At 34.5% G+C, this 17,560-nt stretch overlaps 3 protein-coding genes across 3 annotated transcripts; 1 reads left to right on the forward strand and 2 right to left on the reverse strand.

The window, feature by feature from the left end:
- Positions 1 to 32: 32 nt before the first annotated feature.
- On the forward strand, positions 33 to 3,784 carry LOC102579150 (uncharacterized). The gene is made up of 5 exons (XM_006358892.2): positions 33 to 1,461; positions 1,580 to 1,696; positions 2,596 to 2,765; positions 2,845 to 3,031; positions 3,131 to 3,784. Exons 1-5 carry the CDS (start codon positions 751 to 753, stop codon positions 3,299 to 3,301), a joined length of 1,356 nt encoding a protein of 451 aa, XP_006358954.1. The 5' UTR covers positions 33 to 750; the 3' UTR covers positions 3,302 to 3,784.
- An 806-nt stretch (positions 3,785 to 4,590) lies between these two features.
- Positions 4,591 to 8,860, reverse strand: LOC102579474 (uncharacterized). Its single transcript, XM_006358893.2, has 7 exons — positions 8,217 to 8,860; positions 7,198 to 7,383; positions 6,742 to 6,923; positions 6,141 to 6,286; positions 5,787 to 6,063; positions 5,407 to 5,709; positions 4,591 to 5,039 (listed from the first exon to the last, which is right to left on the reverse strand). The coding sequence occupies exons 1-7, from the start codon at positions 8,605 to 8,607 to the stop codon at positions 4,791 to 4,793; spliced, it is 1,734 nt and encodes a 577-aa protein (XP_006358955.1). The 5' UTR covers positions 8,608 to 8,860; the 3' UTR covers positions 4,591 to 4,790.
- Positions 8,861 to 10,006: 1,146 nt separating this feature from the next.
- Positions 10,007 to 13,681, reverse strand: LOC102579798 (homogentisate 1,2-dioxygenase). Its single transcript, XM_006358894.2, is given in 10 exon segments — positions 10,007 to 10,334; positions 10,336 to 10,553; positions 10,851 to 10,934; positions 11,019 to 11,173; positions 11,295 to 11,364; positions 11,502 to 11,677; positions 11,760 to 11,927; positions 12,030 to 12,109; positions 12,450 to 12,680; positions 13,355 to 13,681. Coding segments are annotated over 10 exon segments (1,476 nt in total). The 5' UTR covers positions 13,555 to 13,681; the 3' UTR covers positions 10,007 to 10,240.
- Positions 13,682 to 17,560: the final 3,879 nt, after the last annotated feature.

Consider the following 17,560-nt stretch of genomic DNA (forward strand, 5'->3'; position numbering starts at 1 on the left):
AATAATTCAGTTTTTTTACTGTGTAATAAAAAGCTTAGAGCGCGGCATTGTCTTTATTTGTAAGAGAGAAAAAAAAAACAGAGAATTTGATGAGAGATTTAGAGGAAAAGAGAAAGAAGAGTACTTGAGAGTCGGAAAATGTGGAGTCGACCGATAATTTTGGCCGATAAATTTGATTGCCTGAATCTTACTCTCACAAATTCCGCATTTTTAGCTTCCTTTAGATTTCCATTTTGAAAATTTTGAAAAAAAATTTATTATTTTTTCTTATTTTTACTGATCTGATCTATTTACAGACAACTGGTTATGAGAAAAATCCGAATATCTCAGATACTCTTCCTTTGCTCTTTATAGCTTGCTTTAACTGTATCTGTATTTGTACATTTTTGTGTAAATAAGATCCAATTTTATATAGATTTGTTTGCTGAATTATGGGTTTTTTGGTGTACATTTATTTATTTATATTTATCTCCATATAAGTTGCAGATCTTGACTTGATGACCTACAAGATTTCATGTAACGTACAAATGGGGAATTGGGTTTTTTTTTCTTCTCCTTGAATTTGGCTTCTTTCTGTATTTTCATTGAATTTTTCCATTTGGGGTTTTCTTTCCAAACCCTCAAGATTAATTGTATTGTTTAGAGGAATTTATATGGTTATAATGTGGTGGATGGATTCAATGTCTATATATATATTTGTCCTTTAGGTTTTACTTTTAAGTAGTAGTGTATAGTTTTTTTTCTTGATCTATGAAGACAAAGACAAACATAATGGTGATAGAGGAGCATACCCGTAAGTGTAGTAATAGTAGTGGTGGTGGTGGTGGGGATGGGGGTGTTGGTGGCGGCGGTGGTGGTTCAAGTGGTAGTGGTGGTGGTGCTACGAGTAGAGCATCGAAAAAAGTGAAGCAGAAAAAAATCCCACAAAGAGGGCTTGGTGTTGCTCAACTTGAAAGGATTAGAATGGAAGGGGAGAAAAAACATGAAAAAGATGCAAACTTTCAAACACCTAATGTTTTGGTACCAAATTCAGTTCATTCCACCAAAACTATGTCGAAATGCTTAGCTGTTGAAGGTTCTAGTTTTAGGCCTAGTTCAATCACTTTACCACCACCATCAACAATGGATCTGCTTTCGAAAAATAGTGTCTTTAGACCAAATCTGTCTGCCTTAGTTCTTGATGGTTTCCGTCCGAAGACTTTACAATCATCAAAACCAATGAACATGGGTGGAGGGGAGTTAAGTTGGTCGTCTGTTTCAGGTTCAGGGAGTGATAAATGTCCTAAATTGTGGAGTTGTGAGTATAGTCCTGAAAGAGAAAGCCAACAGGGAAATCGCCATGGCGTTGTTTTCGGGGCTAATGTAGATTTGCCGAATGAACTGCATAACCCCATTTTACCTCTACCCAGTGTGTTGCAAAGATCACAACAATATCAGCAACCTTCTTGTTCTTCATCAATGGTAAGCAAGTTTATTAATTTAGTTGCAATGTTATGTATCATCGTTGGATTGTCAAGTCTAGAATTTTGTTTTGATGTGTTTGAAATGCTCTGATTAAATCACTTTGTGGTAATTGCAGATGAATATCTCATCAGGGATTTCATCATCATCTGTACTAAATTATCAGATGGAGCCCCCTTCAAACCAAAATTATTATTCGTGTAATTATTTACCTCTGTGGCCTGAAGATGTGAAGGTAATTTCTTTTATTCTTCCTGTTAGTCACTATTAAATAGAAATCAATTTTCATAATGCTCTCTTCTGTCAAAAGGCTGAAACACAGTTTACCTGGATATCCTATTGATTCTAGTGAGGATCTTAGTTTGTACAGAACCATTACGTGAAAAGTTCTTTGAATTATAAAGATGGAGACATGTCATTTACATCCAATGTGTTGAACATCTTTTTTCTTCGAACTTGATAGTAGAAAACTTTAGTACACAACTTCTACTGCCAAAAAAAGGTAAAGGAACTTCTCTTTGTGACCTTAACTAATATTCAGATACTTGATGAAAAGAGCATCTTAAAAGCCAGAAGAGATGCTCACTCAGCTCAGGTTACACCCTCCACTCCCCACAAAATGTAGGATAGCTCCATAGTTGCCCCTTTTTTGCTCAAACAGTTCGTGTTCTTTCATCTAAACAAGCTATCCGAGGATAATGATTTAAAAACCAAGAGACATGTCACAATCACAATTCACAAATGTGAGATAACATGTCTCCAACCATTATTTCAGTGCGTCAAAGTGGAACTCACAACTAAAGACCCAAAACTAGGTATCTAGATGGTTTATCTTTGAACTCAAGGGTGTCACCTAGTGGTCAATGAAGTAGGTTGAGAACCATGAGGTTTTAGATGCAAATCTCAACAGAGACAAAAAACACTAGGTGATTTCTTCCCATATGCCCTACCCTTGGTGGACAAAATTGCCTGATACCTGTTGCTAGTGAGAGGTGGCAGGTTTCCCGTGGAATCAGTCGAGGTGCGCGTAAGCTGCTCAGGAAACCTTGGCTTATCAAAAAAAGAAGAAGATTGTTTTACTTTAAGTTTTTTGGTTGACGGCTACAACTTTGATTACTGATGATGTATTTGTAGATGGTTGGCATGAAGAGACCATACCCCTTCACTCCAGAGTTTCCACCAGTCCCTACATTTCACTGCAAATTTCCTCCAGCCTATGTTAACCTTGCATCGAGATCACCTGAATCAGCTTCCTGCAGCAATGAATGTGCAGCCAGTTTAGAATCAGGAAATCTGCTCAAAAGGTTTGATATCTTGAATGATCATTTCATAGTTGTAGTGCTTAAAATACCTGCTTAGACTTTTTTTGGCACTTTTCTCCAGAGAAGCTCCTTCAGGATCAAGGACTCTATCCGAGTCCAAACCAAGGGATGTTGTCAGACAAAATAAAGCTCTCAATGGAGATTTTCTCACGTTGGCTCCTCCTACAGCTGCTTCTCCATATCAGCATTCATCTAATTCAAACCTTCAGAGTCGAGAGAGATTTACGTTGGAATCAGTGCCTTGTCAGGTGAGAACAAAAGGTCTACCATTTTTATGTTCTGATGCCTTTATCTATTGGTATCCCGAATTTGGTGTAACGATCTTCTTGCCTTTGTTAAATCCACAGGGAGTTGCTGAAGAACCTGCTACAACAAGCTCAGCCCTAAGCAAATCAGTTCAAGAATCCATCTATGGATTCTTCCCAACTGCCAAGGTACAAATCAGCCAAGAAGGAACAAACAAACGCAATTGCCACGTTGAAGTAGGAGGAAATGTTGATCTCAATCTGAAGCTGTAGAAGTTAGTCATTACACTTGGTTGTGCTTCTTCCGGGAGAATTTCTGTGTATCTCTTCGTGAGATGGCTAGTTCAAGTCCTAAGATGTTTGTTTCTGCAGGGCTTTCATTCCACTCTGTGGTAGAACAACGTTCCTTCTGATGAATATCTTTACCATTTGTAGTTGAGCCTCACATGTAAGTCAGAGCATGAAAAATATGCCTCATACAAGAGAGGGTTAAATTAACCTCCGGGTCCATGATGAGATGACGAGTGAGATTTTGATTGGATTTTTCAACTAGGATGTCTGGATTCAGGTCTTTCTGTTACCATTGGTTCTTAGTTCTTAAACTTCTGTAAACTGTTACTCTCTTATGTGTGGCGAGTTAGATTCTTTTGGCTATATATTTTCACATGTCTTCAGTTCCATAAGGCAAGTGAAATGTTGAGAATTCTGGCTGTAGTAACTTGTTTAAATCAAGTATTGAACAAATTATGTTATGAACTTACTGTGTCTATGTCTGTTTAGAATAGGCAGAAAATTAGGTGCCTAAATGATTGAGCCTTGCCTACAGGTCACATGTAGCAAAATTAACCCATAAAAATATGACTTACTCAAGTTTGGTGAGCTAATGACTTGTTCATTTATTAACTCGGTCCATTTGATCTGCCAATGCAATCCATCCAAGGTTGGGCTGATATATCATTCTAATGACCTATGAGAAATTTTGTTGAAATATTTTAAAAGGACTTTTTTTCATTAGATGTATATTATGTACAACCATAAACAAAAAGATTACTTAGGTGATTAAACTGTTATAAAAATCAAGGAAATAAATTAAAAATTAGAAAAAATTAGGTGGTTTGGACAATGACCCATTGTTTTGTCCATTCTATTCTAGCCTAGTACAATTCAGATAACTTTTATCAGGTTAATGACCTATCTATTATTAACTTGGAATTTTTACAAAAATATACAATTTAATAAAAATAACTACATCTACATAGTTCATATTACACCCACATATTCCATCTTAACACAGTATATAACATTATAAAATTAAAATTAAAAAAAACTAGGTGTATGAGTGGAAGTCAAGTTTTGGTGGAGTACCAGCGATTTAACCGTTTTGGAAGAAGTATGCAAAACAGGACGTAAGCACTCCTCACTTCAACCTCGAAAATTGTGAGTCTGAGTCCAAGGGAGCAAAAAGATGGAAACTCCTCCTTGAGAGGGGTAAAAAACAAGTGTGCGTAGCAGAAAAGTACATAAAAACTGCATAAGAGATATATGGAAACGCAGAAGCAGTCTGCTCAACAATAATGATATGATTGACTAGAGAGAACAGTCAAAACCTGTAACCAATAAACAGCAGTGGGAAATTGTAAGTAAATAAATACAACCAAATCACTTAAGTTTTCAAGTTACTGAAGTTCTACTAACACGTCCAACAGCGCCTTAAGTGTGCCGTAGCTCAAAAGACGCATACAAGTTCAACAAAAAGAGTCGTCTAAGACCAACCAAATTTGTAGTCAAGAACATATACAAGTACAAGAGAGAAGGGGTAAAGTAGAAAAGCTAGCAAGGAAGTCCAAAGAGGAAAGGTGCTACGAACGCTTGCAAAGACCCCCACGACAACACAGACAATTAGAATAACCAAGACTTCAGACGAGAAGTCCCATGTCAATCCTCTGATATAGACGAGAGCCAGGAAGACGGATAGACAAAGGAGATTGTTCATAGTCACTGCTCCATACAACTGCAAGGTACCATCACAAATGTTATCAAACAAAGGCAATTGTATCAGTGATACACGCGATCAAACTGCTCAAATCTAAATTATTGAATGTTTAAACAAAAGAGGTTAAAATGGAGCAAAATGGATATTGAGGATTAATAGAGTTGATTCCAACTAGCTTGAGGATCAACTGTCCTACATTAAATCCCCTCCAACCATTTATCTCATCCTGCATACAGAAATGATCGTAAGGGATTTGACAATTGGGAAACCTCAGATCAAGTCTGCCTCTTGATTTTCATTAATGATCTTCCAGGTTCATTGATGCAAGGGGTAGAAAACCCACAAATTATACTACATAAAAGCACAAAGCTAGAGGAAAACAAACCTCAGAAAATGTTAATGACGCAGACCTCAACTTTTTCCGGCTAGCAAAGATAATAGCTGACACCGCCTCACTGGAGTTGGTCGCCAGTGGCAGAGCAATGAATGAGATGAAGAAAGAAGGAATGCTTGTGGCACTAGAGAAATTATTGACAGCATCAACCAGAGGATCAGCAAACACGGCGGCAATGACAGTACCCAGCAACAGCAGTAGAACAGCCTTAATTACAGTTGATCGAGGATTCTCAACAGTCTCAACACTTTCGTCACTTTGATCCCCTAAGAAATGGTGTTCTCTCCTTGTTTGCTGCAAGCACGTTTATATTTTATCACTATCGTCACGACAATGAACTATCTAGAAAAGGTCACAACACTCAAACAAACCTCATGCAAGTCATCGAGGTACTTCATTGTATCAGGACCAGCTTCAGGAGAAGAAGCCTCGGAACCCCTGGCCTCAGTAAGCCATTTTGTAACTCCAGCAATGAACTCGGACATTTCAATTCGATGATCATGTGAAGTATCGAAGTCTTTCATCAGTTTTTCTATAGCATCATTCTCATGTAAGTTTATCTCCTCCAAACGGATTCCTACTACCAGAGCTTTTAATTCAGCGCGGGAAAGATACCCATCCTCATTTTCATCAATTGCCTTGAATAGCCTGTCATGCAATCCTTCATCATATTGATCAAGATTCTAAAAGTGATTAAAACTGTGCAGAAATCATTTCAAACTTACTTTTCTAAAACTTCTATATTTGGTGCTCCCTGGTCTGTGCAAAGCCTCCCCAATGCACGCATTCTTAACTGTTTCAAAACTCCTGATATAACATGCTTATGTTTTACATAAGCAAGACGTCTACTCTGTATCCAAGGCTGAAAGACCTGCATTATAAGTTAGAAGTTCAGAACGACTTCATTATAGAAGATAAGAAACAGGCCTCGTGATCTCAAACACTAAAAAGGTGAATTTATTAACCAGCCTAGTATAAAGAATGACAAAGATTTATATTTATTTGTTTCATCTTGTTGAAAGAGGAAGAGGTATACAGGAGTCATCAGGTTGTCTTCAGATACAAGTTCAATTTGAACTCAGGCGGTTATGTGGAAAGTCCATTATCCAGCATATGTGGGGATAAAAACTATTTAAAGCCCGGTTAATCATAGGCAATGTTGTTATTGCCTATTTGAAAATTCAGCTAGAAACTGTAAAAATTGATATTTATCTCCAAAGAGTGTTGTCAATGCAAATCTCTGCAGATACGTCATTGCAGTTTGAAAGAAAATTAGATTACCCACAGTGAATAAAAGAAAAAAACACATGGGCAATGTCACAGTACCTGATAGACGCAATAAGAAACAAGCAGTGAAAGTGAAATGATAAGACCAATCAAGACAGATAAATGTCTTCCTGAAGTTGAATGGAGGAGCTGTGGCAATTGGACAACAAGAAATGGTGTTACAGACGCTGCCATTATCGTTGCAGCATGGCTTGTCCAGATGTCAGTACTAACACCAGAACCTACATTGACAGCCACTCATTGAGTAGAAGCATCTTGATACACAAAATCTGGCCATATACTAGCAGGAATATCACTTGCACAAGTACACAAAATCCTCCTGGTGGCCCAATGATTTCAAAGACTAGAGCATATTTAGTCCAAACAAGGGCAGAGGGTGAAATAAAGCTGAAAAGGATCTATAGCAACATATTTCGGGAAAGACAAAAGTAGTAAAGAACAAGAAGGAGCTTGTATACGTTTCTGTATACATATTCTAAGAGTTGAGATGCAAACCCGTCAAGCTGAATCCTCTAGTGTCTTTCATGTCTACAGCAACAGAATTTTGTATATCGCACTTGCCAACAATGCAACAGGTTCCCCAAATAATAGTTATAAGCATCACAGTTGACCCAGCTAGCAATCCCATTCCTACAGAGACCTGGCTCTGAGCAGCTGCAGTACTTCCAGATATCCCCGATACTGAAACAATAAAGTTCAAAGTAGTAAGAAACTTGGGACACGTTCATTATGGCTTGTAATATATGGTCTTTGACTGATATAGTAGGCATCCACATTAACAATTTTTTCTTAAAAACCGAGAAACTCACGAGGGCCATAGCGCACGGTTCGAAGCGTGGATAATGGGGCCCCCTCTACTCTTCTCTACTTAATACCAGGCCCTTGTACGCAGAAAGGTTCAAACCTAGGATGTGCCCCTAACCCACACATCACAAGCTTCGCTCTTACTACTAGCTACTAGACTGAAGTCATGGATTAGATGCTGCAATCTAGGGGACAAAGAGAAATTTATTTATTTATTGTTTTTTAATAACCATGGTATCATGGCCAACTTTCGCCCACCTCACTAATTCCATAGGATATCTGTCACCTCCCACCCGCAATAGATACCACGTAAGCTCTCGGGCACCTCTACTAATTCCATAAACTGCTCTACTGGAATTTGAAGCTCAGATCTCATGACTCTCAACACATTATACTGACCACACAAAGTGAAATTTACTCGTAGTAAAACACTATTTCTTAATCAACTAAGATTGCATCAATCCCCTAATCCTTCAATTAGTTCAATCGACATATTAGATCTTGAAAACAAGTGAGAATTGATTCCTACTCACATCATTTGTTTCCCTTCAAGATCAAAGGATCATATTCATAAGGTTTTAAACTAGTATCTCCCAAAATCCAGCATGCAGGCTTCGAGACATGGTTAGGATGATACTACAATTACTAACAGGTAAAACAAATTAATCAATCAGTGAACCAAAATCAGAGAACTATTATAATAATCGTACCGAGAATAAGCATAGCATCCGGAAGAGCACCAAGCACAGGAAGAAAAAGTCCACCAATAATACCAGGCCCTAAAATCTCAAGCAACAGTTCACTACCCGAAGAGAGATACGTAGCACCAAGGAACATAAGGTAACCATAAACCAAAATGAGAAAAACATTTCCGAGAGCAGTTTTAGTACAAGGCATAAATCCATAACTCTGTTCACAACTCTCTTCCTCACCGCCGGCGAAATCCCGATCCAGCCGGAGAATTTCCAAATCCCGACCGATCTCACTGTGAACACCATCTGAAATTAGTCCACCGGAGTCACTGATGAAGCGGCGGCCGTTAACGGCGCCGGATAATACCAGTAGGATGATGAAAGTGAGAAAAAAAACTTTGAGAGACATTTTTCGTAATTATGGTGCTAAAATAATTACAAAAACATGATTATGAAGAGATCTTACTGTTTTGAGAGTGAAAATTGGAGTCGGTCACTAATTATTTATTCATTTGAATCATTATTTGTTTTAATAAAATATTAGTAAAGGCCATAGATGCCATCGGAGTTGGTCGGTAGGAAAGTTTTGGAGCTTTTCTGAAAATGGATTTTACGTACTTGTTTTTCGCATGAGAAATGCGGGAGTTTCGGTCTTTGGTACTGAAAATACATGTTTGGACCAATATTTAAGTTGACGGGAAAAAAGAGTATTATTTGAAATTTAAATAAAATGTTGGGGTCCAAAATTTAAATAGAAAGAATGTTCTAATCTTTAATCATTTAGATCTTAGTATTATGTTTGTTTTTTTATTTTTAAGATTATATTTATTGTAAGTTACAATCTAGAACAAGAGTTAGGTCTTGGGTCAGGTCTCAATTCGAGATCAGAGTATGTCCCAGGTCGGGATCGTGGTCGAGAGTTGGGTGTTGGCATATGTTGAGTCATAAATCGGGGTTAGGAGTCACTGACTCACTTCCCTTACAAGGATCGAGTACTGAGTTGGTGTCAAGAGTACAGTCTTAAGTTAGAATTGGTGTTTTTTTTTTTTTTTGGTTTCCCACCCGGTGTTCGGAGCCCACATTAGAGCTCCGACTAAATCCGGATCGCGCTTTGCAGGGCCCATTCGGGGGTGGCGTTCCCAATAGGATTTTCTCCATATCCAAGGCTCGAACCCGAGAGCTCTAGTTAAGGGTGAAGCACTCCCATCAGTGCACTCCAACCTGAGTCGATGTTGGAAGTCGGATCTTGGGTCAACTTTGGAAGTTGGGATCCAATTTACTAGTTGGGTACTAGGTTAAGGTTAGAGTTGTAATTCAAAATCAGGTTCCAAGTTTCAAATTGGGATTGGGGCGAGAGACGAGGTGACATCAAGGTCAAGTCATAGATCGGTGTTAGGAGTTGGTTTCCAAATTGGGGTCGAATCAGGGTTGGGAGTTGGGTCCCATTTCTAGGTCGTAGTGCAGTGTTTTTATTTTATTTTATTTTAAAATGGGGCAGGGAAGTGGAAATAGAGGGGCTTACAATATGGGGAATCAAACATTTATCAATAAATTAAAAAAAAAAAACTTACCAATAAGGTATGAGTTTAGACCGTCAACCAATTGAGCTATAAGGATTTCCTGGTGGTGAGGTTGAAACAGAGTTTTGAAAAATATTATCCACTTTAGGAAAATCATTTTCCTTAAATTTGAGGAAAATGAATCAATTAAAAAATATTTTTTAAAACCTGTGATCCAACCAAACATAATAATATTGAAAACACACCCTTAATATCAAACATTGACTAAATAGTAGTAAGAGTAAGCTATTGCCACATAAATCATAATTCATTGCTCTTGTAATTGCAACAAGTATTCCATGATAGTTCCATCTTTATATATATACATACAATACACCATAAACTACAACTCTACAACATCATCACGGTAACACATTTCTACTTACGTCGTAATTTCATAGAACATTGGTTTCATCTTACCACTGTATCCGCGCTTGGATCGTCTCCCTAATCTTTCAATCTGATACTAACATAGGGTTTATTTTATGTTTTACATGCCCGTGACTCCTTATGTACAAGCCAAGTCACTTTAAGAGGAACTACAGGAGCTAGCTGAACAATGAGCATTTCACCTTTCTATAGGTTTTCCTTTCTGCAAATCAACGTTGTCTTCGTTCATAGATAGTCCTGAGAAGTGAGACTTCAAGCCAATCCAGCATTGGTAATAATCGTGATCCATAAACGGAGATTCAAGTGCCCACGGACAGACTCGGGGTATTAGGCAAGACTCAAACATAAAAGCCATGGTATCAGCTATTCTATGTGGACCAGCTTCATTTCCAAGTGCAATGGTTGCCTGTCAATACTTTTTTTTAGAATTTTACCCTCAAATGTGGAGTAACAATACAAATTTAAGATAACATATCAACAATTAAATAGTTTAGCACTTAAGAAATCGTTAAATTTGTGAAGATTCGGAAGTGGAGGATCAAAAGGGCACATATTACTTATGATTAAATGTGCTCTATCATCAGAATTTTGTTGACATTTGAGGGACTAAAAGGCACAAATTTCCTTATAAATAAAGCCGCATATGTGGGAAGGGGAAAGACACATGACCATAGAGAAGGGAGGAATAGAGCAGTACTTGTACCTCATATGTTTTGGTATCAGGGCCATGAGGAGTCATGCAGCTGTGAAGGCTTGCCCCGCCAGGATGAAAACCATCAGCTTTTGCCTGAAACAAGCCTAACCGCGTTAAAAATTGTATGAAATAACCCCAGAATTGACATTGACTTCATGCAAGAGCGAGATAAACAACCTCGTATCCCCCATTGATTAGACCCATAAATTCACTCATACAATTGCGATGATAATATGGAGGACGGAAGGTGTGTTCAGCAACCAACCACCGGGGAGGGAAAATGACAAAGTCAAGCAACGCCACACCAGGTTTATCTGTTGGTGCTGTCAAAACTGCATTGATTTAAGAAACTAGAGCAATTGTAAATAGCGACACCGACAATAAAAAAAAACAAAATTCACACAGATTGATGACAATTAATAGATGAAATGCTGATATTTAAACCTAACCAACCTGTGTTAATTGAAGGATCACTGTGGTCCATCAATACTGTATTGTAAGGGCAGAACTTGCTTAAATCATACTGCAAATTGAGGAAATATATTACGTCAGGGACTAAGGAGACAAACAGCATCGAGTTTCCATGTAGCAAAGTAAATTGGATAAAATGTGCACAAGGCACTCATATTATGAGAGATTGAAATATAGAGAGATACCCGCCTTATAAGGAACATAATTGCCATGCCAAGCGACCACATTAAAAGGAGAGAAGTCCTGCTTTGCAGTGAAGAGTTCACCTCCATACTTCTGCACAATAGTGTAACCTGGACGGGAGCCATCTTCATACCAGGCAACAGGAACAAGAAAATCCCTCGGAGCAGCCAGACCATTTGCACCTAAATACATATTCAAATGCATATTATCAGCAAATAACATCAGTTGTTTAAATAGCAAGTAGTTTTCCACTTTCTAAAGCACCTATTGGCCCCAGATCAGGAAGTTGAAGATGAGTTCCAAAAGTTTCAGCGACATAACCACGTGAAGGTCCATCTGGAAGGTCAACAGCAAATCGATATCCTTGAGGCAAAATCACAATTTCACCAGGACATACCTGCAATCTTCCGCATTCAGTAGTAATCCACAGCCCTACAGTACAAACAGAGAGTAAGAAAGAGTTTCAAAGCACATGTCAAAATATTTGACGCTGAATATGAACAGACAGATGACGCCTGAATGATTGACACTTACTTCCTTTTTGAGGAACAATCAGAAAGTCACCATCAGCATTGCAGAAGGCAGAGTTCTCCATTGATTTGTTGGCAGTATACCTGCATTTTCCACAAAACACACATTATCACTTGATCTACTGAACTTTGTAATAGGTGTTGTGCTGAGTTGATATTCAATACACATCATTGTCTCACAAGAGAAATTCATTTTAGCAGAATTATAGTCCATGATGTTAAGGAGATACGATATACTCTCAGCTTGAAAGCAAATAGCAACAGAATTTGAAGCCAATGTTTATATCCAAAGCATAACAAATCTCAATCCTAATTATAATTTAACAAGAACAAAACATAAACAAGAAAGTAACAACAATATCCCGAACTCCATCAGAAGGACGTGGTGACGACAATACTAGAGCAAGTTTGAAATACCAATTACATGTGAATTGCAAAACCATGTCGGAGATATGAGCTGCCAGCCCCACATATAGTATACAAACCATCAATGAAATCAGTCGGTGTTTCTGGGATCTCGACAGGCTTCCACCTTAGTTGAGTTGGTGTAGCAGAACTGTTTGACTGGTTGAATTCACTCACAAGCTTTTCATGTCTTGGCATTCTTGGTCTAAATGGTTCATGTGTAACCGATGGCTTAATACGATATAGCCAACTGCACAAACAAAAGATTCCTTCAGTAACATAACCAACCTATCCATCAATTATACCTCCATCCTAAATGATCATTAATCAAATCCTCAAAATCCATTAACAAAAGAATGAAAAATTCTCATTTTAATTAGCTAACACATTTTTATATGGAAGAGTGAAAACTGTTCATTTCTGGAAATGGCCAAAGTCACTGAAGTTAGGCAATCAGTTTCATTATCTGAAATATTTACAAAATATCAAAAAACTTATGAATTTCACATCCAACCAAAACACTTCCTAATATGTCGTTTGGTTGGGAACAAGTTATTCCCGATTAATTATCCTGGAATAACTTATCCCACCATATACATGCGATAACTTATCCCATCACTATGGTATAAATGGTGGGAAAATGATGGGATAAGTTATCCAAACATGGCAACCAAACAAGACACCAAACTCTTATCCCGGACTATTTTTTGTTTATGCCAGGACTATTTATTCTTTATCCCTTGCACCAAAGATTATATTATCCAAATGCCTAACTAATTAAGCTGCGATGACTTTGAACAATATGCCTAATTCAGAATTAGCAAACAAGATGATAAAAGAAGATGATTAGGCGGATTCTCCAACAGACTTAGTTACAGTCACTTACTTGTTATATCAGGTAAGTAAGCAAATGAAGGTATGTACCTGCGTTGATTAAGTTTGCGAGGGGAAGTAAAAGAGGTGCCAGAGATCTGCTCAGCATAAAGGCCAAAGGGGCAAATAAGAGGACTATTTTGACCTTGAGGTAGAGCTCCAACTATAGCTTCAGATGAGAAATGATTCCCAAATCCTGTTTGGTACTCCAAATCAGAAGGAAAATTGGAACTTCTGCTGCTGCACTCCATTTCTTTGACACACCAAACACTGCTAGTATATTTTTTTAGCTTTGCAGAGAGATGAACATTTTTATGTCCAAAAAGGGAGAGAAGAAGAAGAAAACGAAACGGTGCTGTCGTGGCACGATGATCCTTGACAGAGGCGTGTTTGTTTGAGGAACTGCGTTTCACATGTCCTAATTTGTTACGCCAATCAGGTTCATGACAGCAACGCCGTTTGGTTGGAAAATAAGTTATTAAAAATAATATTATAATTTTGAAATAAGTTAATTTGTAATTTTATTTTAATTAAATATAAAATAAATTTATTCTAAAATTAAATTTGGTATCTCTAAATGAGAAGGGTTATTTACTAGCTGGTTAGAGTTATTTAGATATTTTGAATGTAAAAATTAGTTACGAAAAAAGTTATGTATTATTACGATTTAGTTATTTATGTATTAGTTATTTCATCTTTTATATATAAAACAATATATAAATGTGGATTCTAAATTACAAATTAAATATCATATTGATTTTATACGTGAATAACTAACTTACCTTCCAACCATCTATCAAATATGATATTAATTACTATCCTCGTCCACTTTTAATTGTCATGATTTTGTTTTTTAGATTCAAACTATAAGAACTTTGACAAACATTTTATGATATATTTTTTCATCATATTGATATGTAAAAACTTGCAATTTATAGTATTTTTTGAATAGTTTTTGAAATCTAAATTTGTTTAACATATCGAATTATTGTAATCTAATTTAACTTTGATAATTAGTTAAATTGACTTTTGAAAAGTGCAACAGGACAATTAAAAATGGAGAGAGTATATAGGATTAGTACTTGTATAACCTATTTTCATTCTCCAAATCAGCTTCCAAATGACTCTTAATTATTTATTCTGAATTGTCATTGAATCAAGACTCCATAGCTTCATTAAAATTAATAAACTTCGCTAGTTTTATAATTAAATTATTGAGTACATTAAAAAACTCTTAATTAAATGTATGATAAAATATTTGAGATAATTATGTCTATGAGATGAAGAATGTTATAAAAATGACTCTACCTGACCATTTTTAATACTTCTTTTGTTCATTTTTAATTGTCATGTTTCGATTTTTGAAAGTCAATTTGACTAATTTTTAATGTTAAATTAGATTACATTAATTTGATATTTTAAACAAAAAAATTTAGATATTCAAAAACTATACGAAAAGTACTATAAATTGCAATTTTTTTGCATGTCAATATGATGAAAACATACATTATTCAAAGTTCTTATAGTTTAACTTTAAAAAATAATCATAAAAATTAAAAGTGGACGGAATTAGTAATTAATTAAGCACATCATTTCACATATCTTAATTAATTCTATGACCTATTGTCCACTAGCAATAAATATTAGTAGTAAATTATATATGGTAAAGTTAAGATATATGATATCATCTAGTATTTTTATCTCTGTTATTATTTAAACATGATATCTTATATTCTTAGTTCACTTCATTGATCAGTAAATGACACTTGGATGCAGAGCTTATCATTTTTATTAAAAGAAAATTTCTTTTATTTTCTAATATATATTTTTGACTTGTTTTCATGTTCTTTTTTTTGTTCTAATTTAATTTTAAAATCTTCACTCTTTGCATCATCCATTTGCATTCTAAAATTGAAACCAGCATTATCTATAAAGAGTACATAATAATAATAATAATAATAATAACAACAACAACAATAATATATATATATATATATTTATTTTTTTTAAAACGGTTCGGTTCGACTCTTCTTAACATAACCAAAATCAAACCAAATATTCTAAATTTTTTAAAATCTAAAACCAAACCAAATCAAACCCAAATAAAATTGATTTACTTAATCAGTTTTAATCTAAACAATGACCACCCCTAGTTATTATTATTATTATTATTATTATTATAATAAGAGTACTAACATTGGTAAAGGAAAATGCTCAAAACTCCACTATTGATGTTCTTCATAAATCGCATTCAATGAATGAGTTTTATGCCTTATCCGGATGCAACTATTTTCTCTCTTCTTTTCTCTTCCTTCTGCTGCTAAAATGTGAAATAAAAATATGTACTTATAATATTTCACAATTTTGTTATTTAGAGCTTATATATACTTTACCGTGAAAATAATTTTAATTTTTTAATTAAAAAATAATAATTCATATTAGGGTATATTGATCCTTCTCACACGTTTTTTTCTTCTTTTGACTATTTTTATTCATCGACTAATTTGAATTTATAATTTTAATGGTAAAATTTATTTCTTCCACTTATTTTCTTGTAAAATTTATTATAGATGCCCCAAATATTTTTTTTATATGGATATCAAAACTAAATTACAATATAGCCCCAAAAAAATAATTATTATTTTTTTCAAACTTTTAATCTTTTTCCATTCACACTTTTTTATATCTCTTCCACTAAACAATGAAAGAAAAAATAAAATAAAAACAAAAAACTCAAACAATAAATAGCAAAGAAGTTAGAAAATAATTTGTGTGAAAAAGATCAAATACATATATTTTTTAAAATAATTTTAAAAAAATCACTTTTATAACGGGAGGGATATATTATGTGAGCAACATTTGTAATGATAATGGTATATGTGAGTCATTTTTTTGTAACAGTAAGGATATATTGAGCCACTTTTGTAACGAGGGTTATATCAACTCTAAAAGTTGAGGAGATATCATACTCTTGTTGCTAATATCAATATGCCACACTCAAACTCATATATATATATTTGTCAGTTCGGTTTGATTGTTTCTTCGATTATCTAAACAAAATCAGACTCAAACCAAATACTATTTATTTTTAAACATCTAAAATCAAACCAAATAAAACACAAATAAAATCAATTTATTTAATCGATTTGGTTCAATTTTTCAATTTGAATCAATTTTTCATCTAAAACGTGACAACCCCTTATTATTATTATTATTATTATTATTATTATTATTATTATTATTATTATTATTATTATTATTATTATTATTATTATTATTATTATTATTATTATTATTATTATTATTATAAGAGTATTAATATTGGTAAAGGAGAAGGTGCAAAATTCCACTACTGATGTTCTTCATAAATCGCTTTCCATGAATGCTTTTTATGCCTTATTCGGATGCAATTGTTTTCTCTCTCTTCTTTTCTCTTCCTTCCGCAGTTAAAATGTGAAATAAAAATATTTACTTATAATATTTCGTAATTTTGTTATTTAGGGCTTATATATACTTTACAGTGAATTTTTTTTTTTTTTTTTTTTTTTTTTTATAAAAAAGATAATTCATATTAAGGTATATTTTTCGGTTTTTATCTAAGCAGTGACCACCCCTAGTAATTATTATAATAAGAGTATTAATATTGGTAAAGAAAATAGTGACCACCAAGAATTGTCACCGACACTCATACACATAACACCAATAAGATAAATGTTCTAGTCTTGAACGATTTTGCTTTCATAAATACATTATAAATAAGTTTTAATAAAAACACATATAAGATATTTAAAATTAATTATAAATAAGTTTTAATAAAAACTAGATTACAATAAAATAATAATAAAAATCTAATATAGGTAACGGAGAAGGTGCAAAACACATGTATTGATGTTCTTCATAAATCGCATTCCACGAATGCGTTTTATGTCTTATTCGTATGCAACTGTTTTCTCTCTCTTCTTTCCTCGTCCTTTTGCGGCTAAAATGTCAAATAAAAATATTCACGTATAATATTTCACAATTTTTTTATTTAGAGCTTATATATACTTTACCGTGAAAGAAATAATTTTTAATTTTTTTATTAAAAATGAGATAATTCATATTAAGCTATATTGATCCTTCTCACACATTTTTTTTCTTTTGACTATTTTTATTCATCGACTAATTTGAATTCATTATTTTGATAGTCAAATTTATTTCTTTCACTTATTTTCTCGTAAAATTTATTATAAATGCTCTAAATATTTTTTGCTTTAA

This window comes from Solanum tuberosum, unplaced genomic scaffold (genome assembly GCF_000226075.1).
Source record: "Solanum tuberosum cultivar DM 1-3 516 R44 unplaced genomic scaffold, SolTub_3.0 scf00283, whole genome shotgun sequence".
In the NCBI taxonomy this organism is placed as follows: domain Eukaryota; kingdom Viridiplantae; phylum Streptophyta; class Magnoliopsida; order Solanales; family Solanaceae; genus Solanum; species Solanum tuberosum.